Genomic DNA, 15,938 nt, shown 5'->3' with positions numbered 1-15,938 from the left:
GAACCCCTGACCTCTGAGTAGGCACATATCAGAGTCTATTGCATGGCGCTGCAAAATGCTGTGTTTGCCATTTTGATTCAGGGTCCCTCTCATTCTGTACAAGTCACCGACCCTGGATCCAGCAAAACAGCCCCAGACCATCACACTCCTCCATATTTGACAGTTGATGTCACCCAGTGAGGAACCATCCTTTGGCCTACTCGACAGCGTACAAAAAGCCTGTGTGATGAACCAAAGGTTTCAAATTTTGATTCATCAGTCCATAATATCTTCTTCAGTAGTCCATTGGCCCTGTTTTATGGCCCAAGCAGGCTTCTTTTTCTTATTCTGACGCAATGGTTTTCTTGCTGCAACTTGACCTATCAAACCTGCAGATCCAAGTCTTCTCTTCACAGTTGAAACTGAGGCTTGTTACAACAACTGTTAAGCTGTGCTTGAAGCCATTGTCCTGTGAGCTGCCGATCAAACGAGCTGTTGACTCAAAGTAACTTGTTTTCTGATTATTTTGTGGCTTTGGTTCTTCCAGATCTCTTCCTGTCAGAGTTTACCCCATTTTCTGAGTGCCTTTTGATGGTAAAGAAAACTGTACTCACTGACACCATCACTTCCTGCACAATTTCGCTGTAGGAAAGACCTCCACTTTTAAGTGTTTTGATGGCCTGTCTCTCTTCTATTGTTAAGTGCCTTTCCCTCACCTTTTATATAGCAACAGATTGCTGTACAATACTGTTTAAATAATGCTCTCGAGGGTATGATGCCACGGTGTCAAAGTTGGGACACCTGTAGGATTTGGTAGCACCAACTTGCAAGGCTTGATCAACCTCCATTGCTGCAGAATAGCTTTAAGTTGTTAACCAATTTCTTGTTCCCTGAAAGAGGCCTTTTTATATAATTCTGAAATGTACATTATTTCTCAATTTTGGGTAACCTTACCTTTTTATTTAGCCTCTGGCAGTTCACTACTTACCTTTGAACCATTTCAAGCTCTTTATTGACCTTGAAATACTTCAATTTCAACATAAAACTGGAAAATTGGGGCGTTCTAAAACTTTTGACCAGTAGAATATACACTGCTCAAAAAAATTAAAGGAACACTCTGAAAACACATCATATTTCAATGCGGGGATAAAACAAACTGGACATGTATATTGATATGGACTGCATAATGTGTTAGGAATGAAAAGATGCCACATTGTTTATTGGAAATGAAAATTATCAACCCCCCAGGAGGGCTAAATTCAAGACACCCCAAAATCAAAGTGAAAAACTGATGTGGCAGGCTGGTCCATCTTGCTGAAATTCCTTGGCAGAAATGCAAAATGGTATTCAGTAGTTTGTATGACCTCCATGTGCTTGTATGCATGACTGATGATGCCAGGACAAGCTCTGAATGAGACGACAGATGGTGTCCTGGGGTATCTCCTCCCAGAACTGAACCAGGGCATCACTGAGCTACTGGACAGTCTGAGGAGCAACCTGATGGTGTCGGATGGAACAAAACATAACGTTCCAAAGGTGTTCTATTGGATTCAGGTCAGGTGAGCATGGGGACCAGCTAATGGTATCAGTTCCTTCATCCTCCAGGAACTGCATGAGTTCTCTTACCACATAAGACTGGGCATTGTCGTGCACCAGAAGGAATCCAGGACCACTGCACCAATGTAGGGTCTGACAATGGGTCAAAGGATTTCATCCTGATACCTAAAGGCAGTCAGAGTGCCATTGCCCAGCCTGTAGAGATCTGTGTGTCCCTCCATGGATATGCCTCCCCACACCATCACTGACCCACCACCAAACCGGTCATGCTGAACAATGTTACAGGCAGCATAACGTTCTCCACGGCTTCTCCAGACCCTTTCATGCCTGTTACATGCGCTCAGGGTGAACCTGCTCTCATCTGTGAAAAGCACAGGGCACCAGTGGTGGACCTGCCAGTTCCTGTGTTCTATGGCAAATGCCAGCCGAGCTCCACGGTGCCGGTCAGCGAGCACAGCGGGCACTAGAGGACGCTGGGCCCTCAGACCACTCTCATTACATCTCTTTCTGATTGTTTGGTCAGAGACATTCACACCAGTGGTCTGCTGGAGGTCATTTTGTAGAGCTATTGCAGTGCTCATCCTGTTCCTCCTTGCACAAAGGAGCAGATACCTGTCCTGCTGATCGGTTGAGGACCTTCGACAGCCCTGTCCAGCTCTCTTAGACTAACTGCCTGTCTCCTGGAATCTCCTCCATGCTGTTGAGACTGTGCTGGGCAACACAGCAAACCTTCTGGCAATGGCACACATTGATGTGCCATCCTGGAGGAGTTGGACTGTCTGTGGAACCTCTGTAGGGTCCAGGTATCGCCTCATGCTACCAGAAGTGACACTTACCCTAGCCAAATGCAAAACTAGTGAAAAACAGTCAGAAAACATTTGGAAGGAAAAAAATGTCAGTGGCCTTCACCTGCAAACTCATTCTTGTTTTGGGGGTTATCTCATTGTTACCCCTCTAGTGCATCTGTTGTTAATTTTATGAACACCAAAGCAGCTGAAACTGACTAAAAACCTCCTCTGTTACTTACTTGACCAGATCAGTATTCCACATGTTTGACTGACTTGATGCAATACTTAGATTAAAAAGTGTTCCTTTAATTTTTTTGAGCAGTGTATAAATATATAACATATATTTATTTATATTTATTTTCACAATTTCAAGAACTAAGGAAAGTCAATCAATAACAGATGAGAAGGCTGGACAGTCTAGGTAATTACTCACACAGCATGACTGGAATGGCAGACATTCCAGTCATGCTGTGGAAGAAATGAAAATCTAGAGTGAGGAAATTTATTTCTGTCACAACTTCAGCTGACCTCAAGCTTAGTTTGTTGTAGTGGTAATCACAACACCAATAAATCTACAAGTCAACTAAAGAACATTGATTTTGTTAATTTTTAACCACAGCAAATGTTGTTGTTTTTTTTTTACTGCTTTTCTTATTATGAGAGCCAGATCAATGGTGACACTATACTACTTTCACCAGAACTGCTTTTGTGAAATCACAGGAAAAATATTGCATTATTTTATTCATTCATTTTATGTATTTTAAATTCTATCTTTGCCAAATTAAAAGCATCCAAATTTACCTCACTGTAATCTGTACAGTCTCTTTACAAGACGCGCAGGTGAACAGTCCCTATAAACTTTTAACAACGGCTAAGTTGATATTAATATCATAAACTTACTACAATGCTGTGGCTGCTATAACAATAATATTCTGCATTTTAAATATAGACTTATAGCACCACTGTATTCTGATCGTCAATAATAAACAGAATAAACATTAACATAATGCACATAATTACAACAGTATGAACCTTTTTTGGCACTAATATAATGGTCTAGTTCAATTGCTACTTCTGGTAAGAAAAGCCTTTTACCAATAAGTGATTGAAGAGAAAGCACAAAAGAAAGAAACATTTGTAAATCATGTCAGAATACATTAAAACCAGACAGATGCATTTATTTTGTAATTGTGAGATTACATGCACATACTCTTTGAACTTTATTTATGCATACATGTGAAAGAAGTGCACTCACTTTGCCTTGGCCTTTCATCAGCACTATACTGGAGATAATGGATGGCTGTGCCAGTCGCCATGGAGACTCCACTTGAATGGTGCTCAGGGAGCGTGCTGATTTCTTAACAATCTGATATTCCTAGAGGAAAGATAAATATCAAAAGAAAAAAATCTTCAATCAAATTTTCAAATCTTTTCCATCTTTAAATATTCATGTTTACTGTGATGAGACTTTTCTTTCTCTTCATTAAGTCCTAGTTTATTCTAATATACACTTGCCTTATTTTCTCACACTTGAGGTTGACAACTGTGTTTTTCCCTGGTAGTGCAGCCCGTTAAGGTCTGATGCTGTAACTTGATGACTCAATTTTACATGAAAGTGTTTGTTTGTGTATTACCCCCACTAGCAGTTTGAGTCTAAGACTCTGAACATCATCATGTAACATTTTATATTTTATTTCCTTTTCCTATTTACCCTCTCATTAAGCAACATTGTTATTATTGTCAGGATAGCATGGTAAAAATGAGTGACCAGCATTTGAGCTGATCTGGCTGTGTGTGTGTGTGTGTGTGTGTGTGTGTGTGTGTGTGTGTGTGTGTGTGTGTGTGTGTGTGTGGTGGTGGTGGTGGTGGTTGTGGTGGTGGTTGTGGTTGGGGAGGGAGGGGGAGGGGGGGTGACAAAAGTGTCTTTATTTCAGGTTAAGGTTGCTCCGGAACACATTCTCTATAGTGCCAGGGTTGCTGGCCATAAGGCCCAGAACACTGAAGAAAACTTATGTTTTCTATATCTATTATGAGATAAAATGAAAATAACAGACCATGATCCTATGTATACTTTGTATGCACGTCTTTACATCTTTAGTTGCATATAGAGAGGGAGGGCATTCACTTACCTGTCTCATTCCAGCAGCATCTAGCTGTTGAGGTAAGGAGTGTTTACGACGACCAGGTGGAGGCTTCTCTGACTCTTCACAGCCACTCATGCCATTCTCCACAAACAGCTCATCATCCTCACCCACTGACTCCAGGCGATTACTCCCCCCTGAGTCAGTGAAATTAATCATTTTTTCCTCTGCACATAAGCAGTACGTTTTTTCCAACAGTGAAAGCATAAATATAGTAGACACCAAATTACCAAACAGACAAACTGCATAATTTTGGAAGTATTGTAAATATGTTGAATACACTGCAAAAACAGTGATGTAAGACACAGATAAAATGTTTCCAGGCTTTTGGTGTTCCACCATTTTGGTGTAAATGAACAATTAGTTTTTATTGAGCACCAACCTTGGGATCGGTTGCACAGCTTCATAGGTATGGAGGTGCAGCAGGATCCTTTGAGTGCCTCTCCCTGACTTTTCACTTCGAGTTTCTCCAGGCTAGTCAACTACAAGAATACACACAGGTTTTATGTTTTTTCATGCAAATAGCATGGACCTATCTCAGACCATGCTCCACTAGAATGAACTGTCATGACAGGTATCAAATGTATCTGTAAACACCTTGATGTGTGAGCCCTCTACCACTGCCAAATGAACTCTTTATTGCTGGAGTGAGGAGTCACTTAAAGAGATCCAGGTGTGAGAGTAGATAATATCCTAGTTGGATTAGGTTCATTTTGTCATTCATTACTATATGATAACATTGCTTATTTAAACCTACAATTCAGTAAAGAAAAGTTGTATTACCTTTGCTGACATGTTTCGACAGCTTCTGCTGTCTTCCTCAGAGCGTCATCTGATGTTTGGTGACGTGTCCTTTATATCACGTGGCCGGTTTGAAGGGACGGGGGGAGGATTATAGCCTCAGAGACAAAAAAGCATAAACGATGGATCAAGGAAGCCATCAAAATCAGGAAGCGGGCGAGCTGCACCATAAACCGAGACGAGGGGGCCTACATCCTCTTGCACACCTGGGACACCATCCTCCAGAGACCACCGGACGGGGGGAGGCGTGGTCGGTTTGACAGATTCTGACAGATCTGTCAAACCAGCCACGTGATAAAAAGGACACGTCACCAAACGTCAGATGACGCTCTGAGGAAGACAGCAGAAACTGTCGAAACATGTCAGCAAAGGTAATACAACTTTTCTTTACTGAATTGTAGGTTTAAATAAGCAACATAATCATAGATTATGTCCTGATACATGCAGTTGAAGATTTTCTAGATGTGTTCAAATGGGAGGCCTGAGTAGGCCCAGAACAATCAAGAGGGAACATACGTCCCACCTGGCATGGGAACGTTTCTGGATCTTCCAGAAGGAGCTAAAATTAGTAGCTGGGTACAAAGATGTCAGCCTGCTAACTGTCAAATAAATAACTACTTTTGACTTGGTCTATAACTCTGCTTTGTGACACAGGTCACTGCTTTAGATTGGAGCAGGACTAATTTAAGTGCCCCACATACCCGCAGACACACATATGATCTATGTATACCAGGTAGGTGTTGTGCAGACTGGTGCTGCTGTTGGAGGCTGGGAGAGAGGGCAGGGTAGCTGACTGAGACATGATGGAAGAAGAATTGCAGGTGCTGACGAGGTCTGGTAGACTGGTGGACGGGAAGCGTTCGAAATCCACATCTGATTCCTCCTGCCGAACAGAAAAAAAATAGAGTACACATATGTGTCATTTTTCTTTATATGTATCATACATGTTTCTATATAGAACATTCCTAATAGGAACACTAAAAATAGAATACTTTTGCAGCATAATTTTCATTATCTGAAACTTTTGTTGTCTTTTTTTCAGCTCAAATTTCTTCCCGCAGAATAGAAAAAGTAAACGTTTCTGCAGTTTGGAGCACAGAAACTGCAACAGAGTCCAGAGTAAGTGTTTTTCTCTTTTTTCCTAAGTGATATAGTGTGTGAAGTGTTTGTGTTTGCCTTTAGAAAGTGTATTTCACTTTATTGTTCAGGCTACAGATTCTAGAGCTGTCTTTGGTGCAGGCATCCACTCTGAAGCTGCATGTCCTCATTCATTTTCCTGTAATTATCATTTAAATTCTGTTTACAAAGTTGGACAATATTGTCATCAGCTAGAAAGTATGCATTAGCAGTACTGGTCTTGTTTGTACCACAGACGCATATTCATAAAAAAATTCCAAAACATGATGAAGTCAGGAGGCCACTTCCTTTAGGTTTTAACTTAGAGCATCCATTGTTGCTGTACTTTGCATTTTTGCACTATAGACATGTAACACAGACTTGTTTTTAGGTAATCAAAACAAATTGTAGTAAGCAGGATACAGGTTCTCTTTGAATAGTTTTCATTAGTAGACACTAAGAGGACAGGGAAGGCTACAACAAACTTTACTTCACACAGTCTCCCTGCTCCACTGCTGCACGTACTCTGTTACACTGTACAGTTACACAACTGTAAAAGAATGGCAAATAACTAAAATCAGTCTAAACCATGGAACATAATGTGTGTGTGTGTGTGTGTGTGTGTGTGTGTGTGTGTGTGTGTGTGTGTGTGTGTGTGTGTGTGTGTGTGTGTGTGTGTGTGTGTGTGTGTGTGTGTGTGTGTGTGCATGCCCGTGTGCGTGTCCATGTGGGTCTTTGTGGCACTTGGTCTTTCTCCTACCTATCCTAGTTAATATCAGCACTACTATGTCTGGTAGAAGCACTGCCAGCACTTACCCTGCTGGCCACCACCAGCTGGATGAGACCAGTAGTTGAGCGCAAGATAGCAACAGCCTCCTGATGAGTAAGACCCACCAGAGAGTGACCATTAATCATCAGCAACTCATCACCAGCATGAAGGCGGCCATCCCTGAAACACACACATGCACGCACACACATTTAGGCAGAACAATTACTTACACTGTACATATGCATAGACACTACAGCGGAACCATTCTCAACCATTTCAGATCACTTAGCTGTCACTTATTATATCAGGACTCATAGTAGAATTCCAACAGAATTTTGAACTAATGTCTTGAAATTTTTAACTTGCGTTGGGATTACGAATAAAGTACACTTTGTGTAATACATCTTTCAGATTTTTGTTGTTGTTGCAAGTGCTCAAGCAAAGGTAATTCAAATATATAAAAAACTGATTGTAATTTGTCAACACATTCTGAGATGTCTGCCATAGAAAAAGGAGAAACTAATAAACAAGACTGATAAAAAAAAAAACAGGACCTTCAAACTTTTGGAAAACCAGTATGAAAATTAGCAACCTTTTAATCACTTGATAATTCACCAGAAAAAGATACAATTACTAGACAGTGCAGACAAAACTAATGAATTATGACCTTAATTATGAGCTGGACATCTCAGTGACTAGCACCTCTGACTTTGCAGGTCGATGGTTCAAATCCCAGACAGGGTGTAATTCTCCAGCGAGGATCCTTAGTGCCTGCCTACCAACTTTGTGTTGTATCTATTCTCAGCTTTGGATAAAAGTGCATGCTAAATTAAAAAGAAAATTGTAACAAAAAATTAACCAGAACTAACTGTACCTGTGAATGGCACCCCCCTCCTCTATAAAAGCTATAATGATGCCATGTGGCGAGCGTTTGGAGCCACGTCCTCCTGTTATCTGTATGCCCAGGCCCTCCTGACCTTTCACCATATGCATCTTCCAGATCAGGCAGCCATCTCTGGGCTACGAAAAAGAGAAAACCCATAAACACAACAAACACACAAAGCAACATATCACACAGGGCTCACACACACACACACACACACACACACACACACACACACACACACACACACACACACACACACACACACACACACAGGCATAAATAACACTATGACCACTGACAGGTGAAGTGAATAACACTAATTCTCTCTTCATTATGGTACCTTTTAGTGAGTTGGATTTACTAGGCAGCAACCAAGCACTTTGTCCTCAAAATGATGTGGTAGAAGCAGAAAAAATGGGCAAGCGTAAGGATTTGGGCGAGTTTGACAAGGACCAAATATTAAACAATCCATGAGAGATGAAAGGGTTTGAAAAAGCAAAGCTTAGCAATTATTTATATCTTAGTGCCACAACAGAAGGTTTCTTTAAGTACAGAAAAAGGGGCACTCTTGCAGTTCCTTACAAATGTGAGTCTCTGTCACTTTTACTGTTTGTCTTCATAATAGAACTCCAGCTCCAACCTTACATGCACAATGCTATTGCCCAGTCAGCACATAACAGCTCTGCCCTTCTCTCTGATGCTCTTTTAGTCCAAGAATCAAATAAGGCTCAGAAAGCTTCAATGCCTTATTCTGTCAGAATCAGCTCCATTACCAATTTCCCTAGAAGGTATTGAAGTTAGCTACGTATAATGAGAAGGGAATAAAAGAACCCAGTGTTAAATGCAACAGTGGAAACAAAACATGGAGAAAAAAGAAGGTGGAAATATTTTAATATGGGGAGGAAAAGAAAATTATGATTCAAAAGAAGAGCAGATGATAGACAATAGACAGACACCTTGACCACAAACTCTGAAAACCTGTTCAGGGTGATTTGCAGATTTTTAAGGAATAAACTAACCCAAGCAACACCAAATCAAAAATATTCTGAATGTGTAATAAAATAATTAACTAAGAATATACACTGTAAAAACTATAATCATTGATTGTTTTGTTATGCTGTTTAAAGGATGCTTCCTTTCATATGCTTTTTAGGCTCAAGAGTAAATTGAGCTAATAGTTTCAGTTCTGATCAGCTAAGAAACAATTTTCCATCTACAAGTTAAACTGTTTTTGATGTGATTTGACTACATCTCTGTGAACAGTGGATGGTTGTTTCGCGCAAAGTTAAGAAAACAGACTGAATGTAAAAGGAAACATTTTCACTGATCATTCCAATTTTTGCATTTGGTTGTGTTGTTTTTTTATATCACAGATGGCAACAACCAAGTAACTTCTAAAGTTCAGGTTCACACTGCTTTCCAGTCCATGTATACTTCTTCCTTCTGTCTCTCTCGCATCCTGATGCTGTCAGTGCTTCTCACACATTGTCTGAACTGACCAAAGAATAAGTTTCTTTTAGCTGGGCTGAAATCATTTGTCTCAATCCCTTGTCATCAGAATACATTCTCAGGTACAGTAACTAGTATGACCCTTGCTTGTGTAATACCTTCGAGCCCTGTATGTCAGCAGTGTGTCTCACCTGACCAGAAGATTCAATGTTCAAAGAGTCCATTTTGCTTTCTAACAGCTCACTGTGGCATCTTGCAGGCATAGTGACATCCCCTCTGCTGTGTAGACGCTCGGGAACTGTTGTCACCTGAGGACAGGTGTTTGGACTTTCCTCTGCAGGTGTATGTGTGGAGAGGATGCAGACCGAGTCATCTTCTGGAGGGCTGACTTCTCCATCAGTGGAAGGAGAACAGCTGTGGCCATTGTAAGAGCTCCGAATTTCTGAGTCAGTACTGTCCCTGTTGTCTCGTTTAAAGGACGAACGTGATATGACACCAACCTTGCGTGTGCGTTCACAGTTTGCCAAGTTGTTAGAGGACTCAGAGGCAGCTGTGCCCTGCTGCTGGTTTGCACAATGGTCACTGCGGAGAGTAGTACTGACATTTTCACTGTCACAGGGAGGGAGAGGAGCCTTTCGCTTGACTCGACGCAGCAGGATCAGGTAGGTACAGCCTCCATTCCAGCACTGGTCAACCAAGTAACTGTAAAAAGATTCAAACCACTCCAAAGTTTAATCAGAGAAATTTAAATGGGAACATTTATGAATAAGAATATTATGATTTAATGCTTCATGTACCATTTTACAATAAGTGGAAAGTCTTGTTGAACTTTAGGACTCATCTTTAACAAGTCATGCCTGTACGTTAATGAATGGTTTTACCTATCAAACTAAAAAACAGGAGCTCATAATAGCTTATATGAAGACTACGCGTCATTAGTTTCATTGCTCTCATGATATATGAAAAAAGCACAAGCTCTCTTAGTTTTTTAAAATCATGTAATTTTCACGTAATGATGCAAGTATGTTGAACATTTGTTTTCAGTCTAAAGTTAACTAAAATGATTGATATGAAAAGCTAATTAGCTGTCAGTGGACACCATTTGTGACAACATGCTGACCGACCTCTTTACCCTGCTTAGCTAGGCCAGCAAATTTAAGGAGGTGGAGAGTGTATGAGCCACAGTCACGGTAGTCACAAAACTCAGAAATACGCCAGTCTGAAACGCACCTGAGTTATCCTTAAATTCACACACTTTTGAAGGTTAGGGTTGAGGTACCCTCAATGTGGTTTGCAATGTATTATCATTGTGTGACTCTCAAACTGAGCAACCTTAATACAAATCAAAACACAAACAGCATAGCAAGACAGAAGGGTCAAACCATACATACTGGGAAAATTGATATTACTGTATTTTAAGAACACTTTATCAAGTTAGGTTGATCTGTAACTTTAAATGTTGCAACGGTGGAGAACCACACACTAAACAGAGCTGGATATCATGTTCAACCACCAAGGAGTTCTAAAAGGTCTCGAAATGATCTCCAGTCCTGTACACACTCAAAATCCAGATGTCCACAGAGCTGCTTGTCAGATTTGTCAAATGTCTCTTCCAGTTAGACCATTGTAGTCAATAAATGATACAAAACAGAGCTGTGCTAAATCTGTCAGAGCCAGTATATTTTTTCCAAAGGAAGAGACCCAGTCAAAAACAGACCGGAGGTTTGTTAGGCCTGGTTCAGGATTTTACAGGCCAGCAAGCTCAAGTGGAATTAAAAGGGTAACATTAAGTTAAAAAAAATAATTGCAACAATTATGCTAAACTTTTTTTTTAGCAGAAGTGTCAGCCATTTTCTGCTTCAACCTTCTTAAATATAAGGATTGGCTGGTTTACCTCAGATTACATATTAGTGTGCCACTGTCATCTAAAAATGTTGTCAAAAGCTATTACAAAGTAGCACGTTAGATTAGAAAAGAAGAGTCTGTGCTTGATAAAAAGCCAACGTTGCAAATCACTGAACAGGACATCTCTATGGTAATGTTGGATTTACAGACTTGTTGTTTTGATATAAAAAAAAACACAGTGAATAAAGGTATTTATAATGTAGTAAATCAGTTTATTTGCTTCATCATCTCTCATCTGATCTTCTTGCATTGTGCTTACAGTATGCAAGGTCACTATTGCAATCATTGTTTCCTTTCACATGGTTGGTTCAAGTTTCAGTTTTTATTAAAATCCTCTTACCTGGCTCCACTGACGTCTACTCCCACCATCAGCTGCCCGTTCACTGACAGCAGTTCATCTCTGAGTTTGATCCCCCCACAACGAGCTGCTGGGCTCCTCTTCCTCACCTCTGTCACCCAGATGCAGCCCACATCCATGATGGGGCCCATGTCCCTTCTTCTCCTTGGGCCTCCCTTTTTTCTTCTGTCAGGATCCCCAAAAATAGGGATGTTCCCAAAGCTGAGGCCAAACTCTGCAGAATCCCCTTCATCTTTACTTAGGAAAACAGCATGAACTTCAACGTCTAATCCCTCCCTGCAGAAGGATGGACTGCCTGATGGCACTGTGTCACCTTCCATGAAATTGAACTTAATGTATTCCACCAACTTTTGAATGGCAGCAAAACACAGGGGCATGTCCTCAATGTGAGCACTGCTAATACTGCTGCTACTGCAAACACTGCCCACTTCCTCATTCTGATAGGAGTCCTGATCCACATGCTGGAGGAACAAGAAGAGTTACAAATTAGAAGATGAAGCTCAATGATAACATTTGTTTTTGTGCACAGGATAGCTTTTCATAGTCATATATTATGACAAATGAGGACTCCTATTTACAGTTCCAAAGTTATTCTCTGTGGCAGGTTTGATGACTTAGTAATCTGAGGCATGTCTTTCATGCGGCCTTACGTCACTATCTCTAACTGACAGTGTTGGTATTGACAGTGGTAGAAAAAGTTCCTTTAATTAAATAAAAAAAAATCATGTATTATGTCTTTGAACTTCAAGCAGTTCCTTGGTGTTCATTGCTCCTCTCACATTTTTACTCCCAGTGGGTACATTTTTCACTGTAATAACAAGTTCTGCAAATCTAATTGCACAACCATCACTAGAAGTGGAGAGAATTAAAGCATGTCTTGTGTGCATGACCAACACTCTTCCAAATGCCCACTCATGAAAAAAAATGTGACCCCATAGATATTTCTTTCCATACTTGTATTCTCTCTGCTCTCTGTAAGTACAGCCTGCAGTTAAGCTAAAAAGTTGCTGAATTTTTAGCAAAATTATACATGATAAATATGGTAATTGAAAGAATGCTGTAACTCAGATGATGCTTTCTGTCTATACTGTCTCTGGTTCTGATTACTGGTGTCATTTTTAAAGACAGCATTCTCTTCAAACCCACTAGTATGTTTGGAGGCTTAAATAATACTATCATTTCTGAAACCAGTGAGCCAATTAAAGTAGGCTACATTTGTCTGTCACAGGGTTGCCACAGACAGACAATTGTACTGACATTTACATGCACAGGTAACTTTTAGAATGGTTACTAGTTAACTATGTTTTTATTCAGATTAATACTAACAAGTATCAGTGTGGAAAGGGAACAGTCACAGCGATGGTTGATACATGGTATTTGGTCCTGAATATTTTAGGTTAATCAGCTTGCTACATACATATAAATTTAGGTGTATAGTCTGATGAGATAAGCGTGTCTAGACAAAGGGCGAGACACTGCCTATTGACGGGGAGACCGAGGTGTAAAACATATTTGACTTTCATTTTTAACAAGATAAAATTACAGACTGTTTTAACAAGAACAGTTTATTGTATAACTTAAATAATTTCCATTTATCAAGCAATAATGGCAACGTCAGATCAACATGAAAAATATCTTGTCATACTGTGAAAAGATTCCAAAGAACCTAAGAATCTAAAATTGGGAAAATTTGGAGGATGTGGGGGGAAGGTAGCGAAGTGAATGAAGTACCTTAAAACTAAAACTGTCCTTATTCAGGTCGTCATCCTGTTGTGATCCTTTGTTTTGAGCCCCATGCCAGTCCTCTAGCAGTGAGAGGATGCTGAAGGCGTTGTCCTGAGTGATAGGCATCCTGGCATCTTGGGCCTTTAGGCATCCCTCACCAGCAGCCACTCAGAAGCTTCCAACACTTAGTACAGGCACAGGAACGGGAAGGGATTGACTTCCACAAATCCATCCCTGAAAGAAGACCACTGTTGAGAAATTGTACCAACTCCTGAGAGATTTTCCAATAAACCAGGGTGAAAACAACAGATTACTGGCAGGATGTGTCTGCTGTAGTGTTTTTTGCATCAGACCATCATCTAAATAGAACACAGTAGATGTCACATTGTAACAGACGATGAAAAGGCATATACCAAGAAAAATGATTAATTATTATCGCTATTTCGTCCAACCCTCCTCTTTTTTATTAATTAATTGAGCTTCAATTTAAACAAATAATTTGCCATCAAAGCCTTTTATATAAGATACACCAGTGAAATCTCTTTACTTTTCATTTTGGCAGTTGAAACTTTGGCAAATGCATGAAGTTACAAAAATCAGATATAAAATGTATCACAAATATGCAGATGAGAAACTAAACATAAGATGATACTTTGCGTCTATTTGATTCCAATTTAGATGTCTCCCTTTTGGCTGCTTTGTCTCTCATCTTATTATTGTTGATACTGTACATTATAATTATTTTATGGATAAAATTTCAACCAAAATGACAGTGAACCCAAATAATCAGAATTTAAGGTTGAGTGGGAACAATTTTGGGATTTCAATTACAATAACAAAAGCTAAATCTATAAACCACAGTTCTCGTTGCAGTTCTGTTGTTAGCTTTCACGCGGCAAAAGGACAGATGCCACAAAATTCATTTGCACCAAAAAGACAGGTTATGAGTAAAAGTAACCTCGCATCACTATCCATCCTGTAGCTCTGTTCAGTTGTTGCATTGTGCTCCCCACATCTGACACATTTTCACCTCAACCAAATCTGGCCCTACTTTGCAAAAAGTTTGGACATCCCTGATCTATACAGTAGTCAAGTCAAGCCTTGTTTTAGCTGTTCATGGAAAAGAAACAGAAATACTTAATCTTAAGGGAATAAATCAAATAACATGTAATGTATGCACAAGTAATGATTTGCATATTTAACTGTGAACCACAACGTCCCACTATGGGTTGTATCGACCATGACGCCATGCAACCTTCATGACACCTGTCTCCAGCAGCACTTTGTCTTCCTCTCCAGCTACAACTCCAGTCTCCATTACCAGTGTTCCCAAATTAAGACAGACACACCAATGAGAAATTTATGTGTGTAAGCAGATAAGTGCCTGCTTAATTTAACAAAATCAAGACTGCAAGACACCATTAAATAACGTAAACAATGATTTAATAGCAGTCCCCAGATTCTCCCAATTAACTTTATATCTCATGACAACACAGCGCATTCCTTGTTTGTGTTTGAGATGCAAAAAGACGGAGAAAATGACAACTCGGATGCAGAGTTGTCTGCGATGCGGAAACGTCTCTCTTTCTTTCTAGGGTCCACACCCCAGATATACATTTAGTGAAAGAATACCTGACAGCAACAACCAAAAACAACAAACAGGCTATTGGGCTATGAAAAGCACTAAATGCTGTCACTTTCAAATCGATAGGCTACTGGACATTATAATTTTAAAAAATTCTATGAAAAAAGTAATAAAAGAAATTGAAAATAATATTAAAAAATAATTATTAAAATTAAACGATTTAATTTATTTCTTTCAGCCTTGGGTAGGCAGTACCTGACTGGCAGATGAGAGTGATCCAATCAACCACTTCTTCAGCTATATAAGCAGACTCCACTCACCACTCAATGCTTGAATGTGAAAAATCAACAGTCCTGAGTCTTTGTTCAGTCTAGCTCACCTTGCCTTTGTTCTCTGTTTAATTCCTGTTCGTGTTCCTTTCCAGTCTGGACTTCTGCCTACTCATGCCTTTCCCTGGATCCACCTGCTCCAAGCCTCTGCCGTCTGTCACCACTATGGAGTTTCTGCAATCCCCATTCATCCCTCCACCATCTCTGGACCTTTCCCCACACCAACCTGGTTCTGACTGCTACACCGCCATCTCCGCCAACGCCATACACCACTGCCAACCTCTGCCACATGCCAACTGCTTCAGACTCCCTTACCCTCCTCTCCATATCCTACCCAGCTAAGTTTCCAATAGCTTCTGACCCAAACTGGTAGTTGCTTTCGCATTTCGTATTTGTATCATTACTTTTCTTGTATTGTTCATCTGCTTAGTGTAGTGTCCATTCCGGCCTAGGTGCTACCTATCATGGGTCTGTGTTTCTGAGTTCACTCTATTTTGTTAAGCAGAAGCCTGTTTGTTGTGCAAGTAGTTCGCTAGCCCTCTAAGGGCTC

At 40.2% G+C, this 15,938-nt stretch overlaps 1 protein-coding gene across 1 annotated transcript in view; it reads right to left on the bottom strand.

The window, feature by feature from the left end:
* pdzd2 (PDZ domain containing 2) overlaps positions 1 to 15,938 on the bottom strand; it is a 44,246-nt gene that overhangs the window by 11,008 nt on the left and 17,300 nt on the right. Inside the window, exons 2-10 of the mRNA XM_051950673.1 lie at positions 13,481 to 13,708; positions 11,732 to 12,210; positions 9,678 to 10,188; positions 8,026 to 8,171; positions 7,199 to 7,331; positions 5,997 to 6,149; positions 4,848 to 4,947; positions 4,454 to 4,602; positions 3,580 to 3,699 (exon numbers count right to left, since the gene is read on the bottom strand). Coding sequence (XP_051806633.1) covers positions 3,580 to 3,699; positions 4,454 to 4,602; positions 4,848 to 4,947; positions 5,997 to 6,149; positions 7,199 to 7,331; positions 8,026 to 8,171; positions 9,678 to 10,188; positions 11,732 to 12,210; positions 13,481 to 13,600 — 1,911 coding nt within the window. The 5' untranslated portion in view covers positions 13,601 to 13,708. The remainder of the gene's footprint in view (positions 1 to 3,579; positions 3,700 to 4,453; positions 4,603 to 4,847; positions 4,948 to 5,996; positions 6,150 to 7,198; positions 7,332 to 8,025; positions 8,172 to 9,677; positions 10,189 to 11,731; positions 12,211 to 13,480; positions 13,709 to 15,938) is intronic.

Source organism: Acanthochromis polyacanthus, chromosome 7 (assembly GCF_021347895.1).
Source record: "Acanthochromis polyacanthus isolate Apoly-LR-REF ecotype Palm Island chromosome 7, KAUST_Apoly_ChrSc, whole genome shotgun sequence".
NCBI lineage: Eukaryota > Metazoa > Chordata > Actinopteri > Pomacentridae > Acanthochromis > Acanthochromis polyacanthus.
Note: the sequence above shows the minus strand (reverse complement) of the source record. Positions and strands in the feature narration are given on the sequence as shown.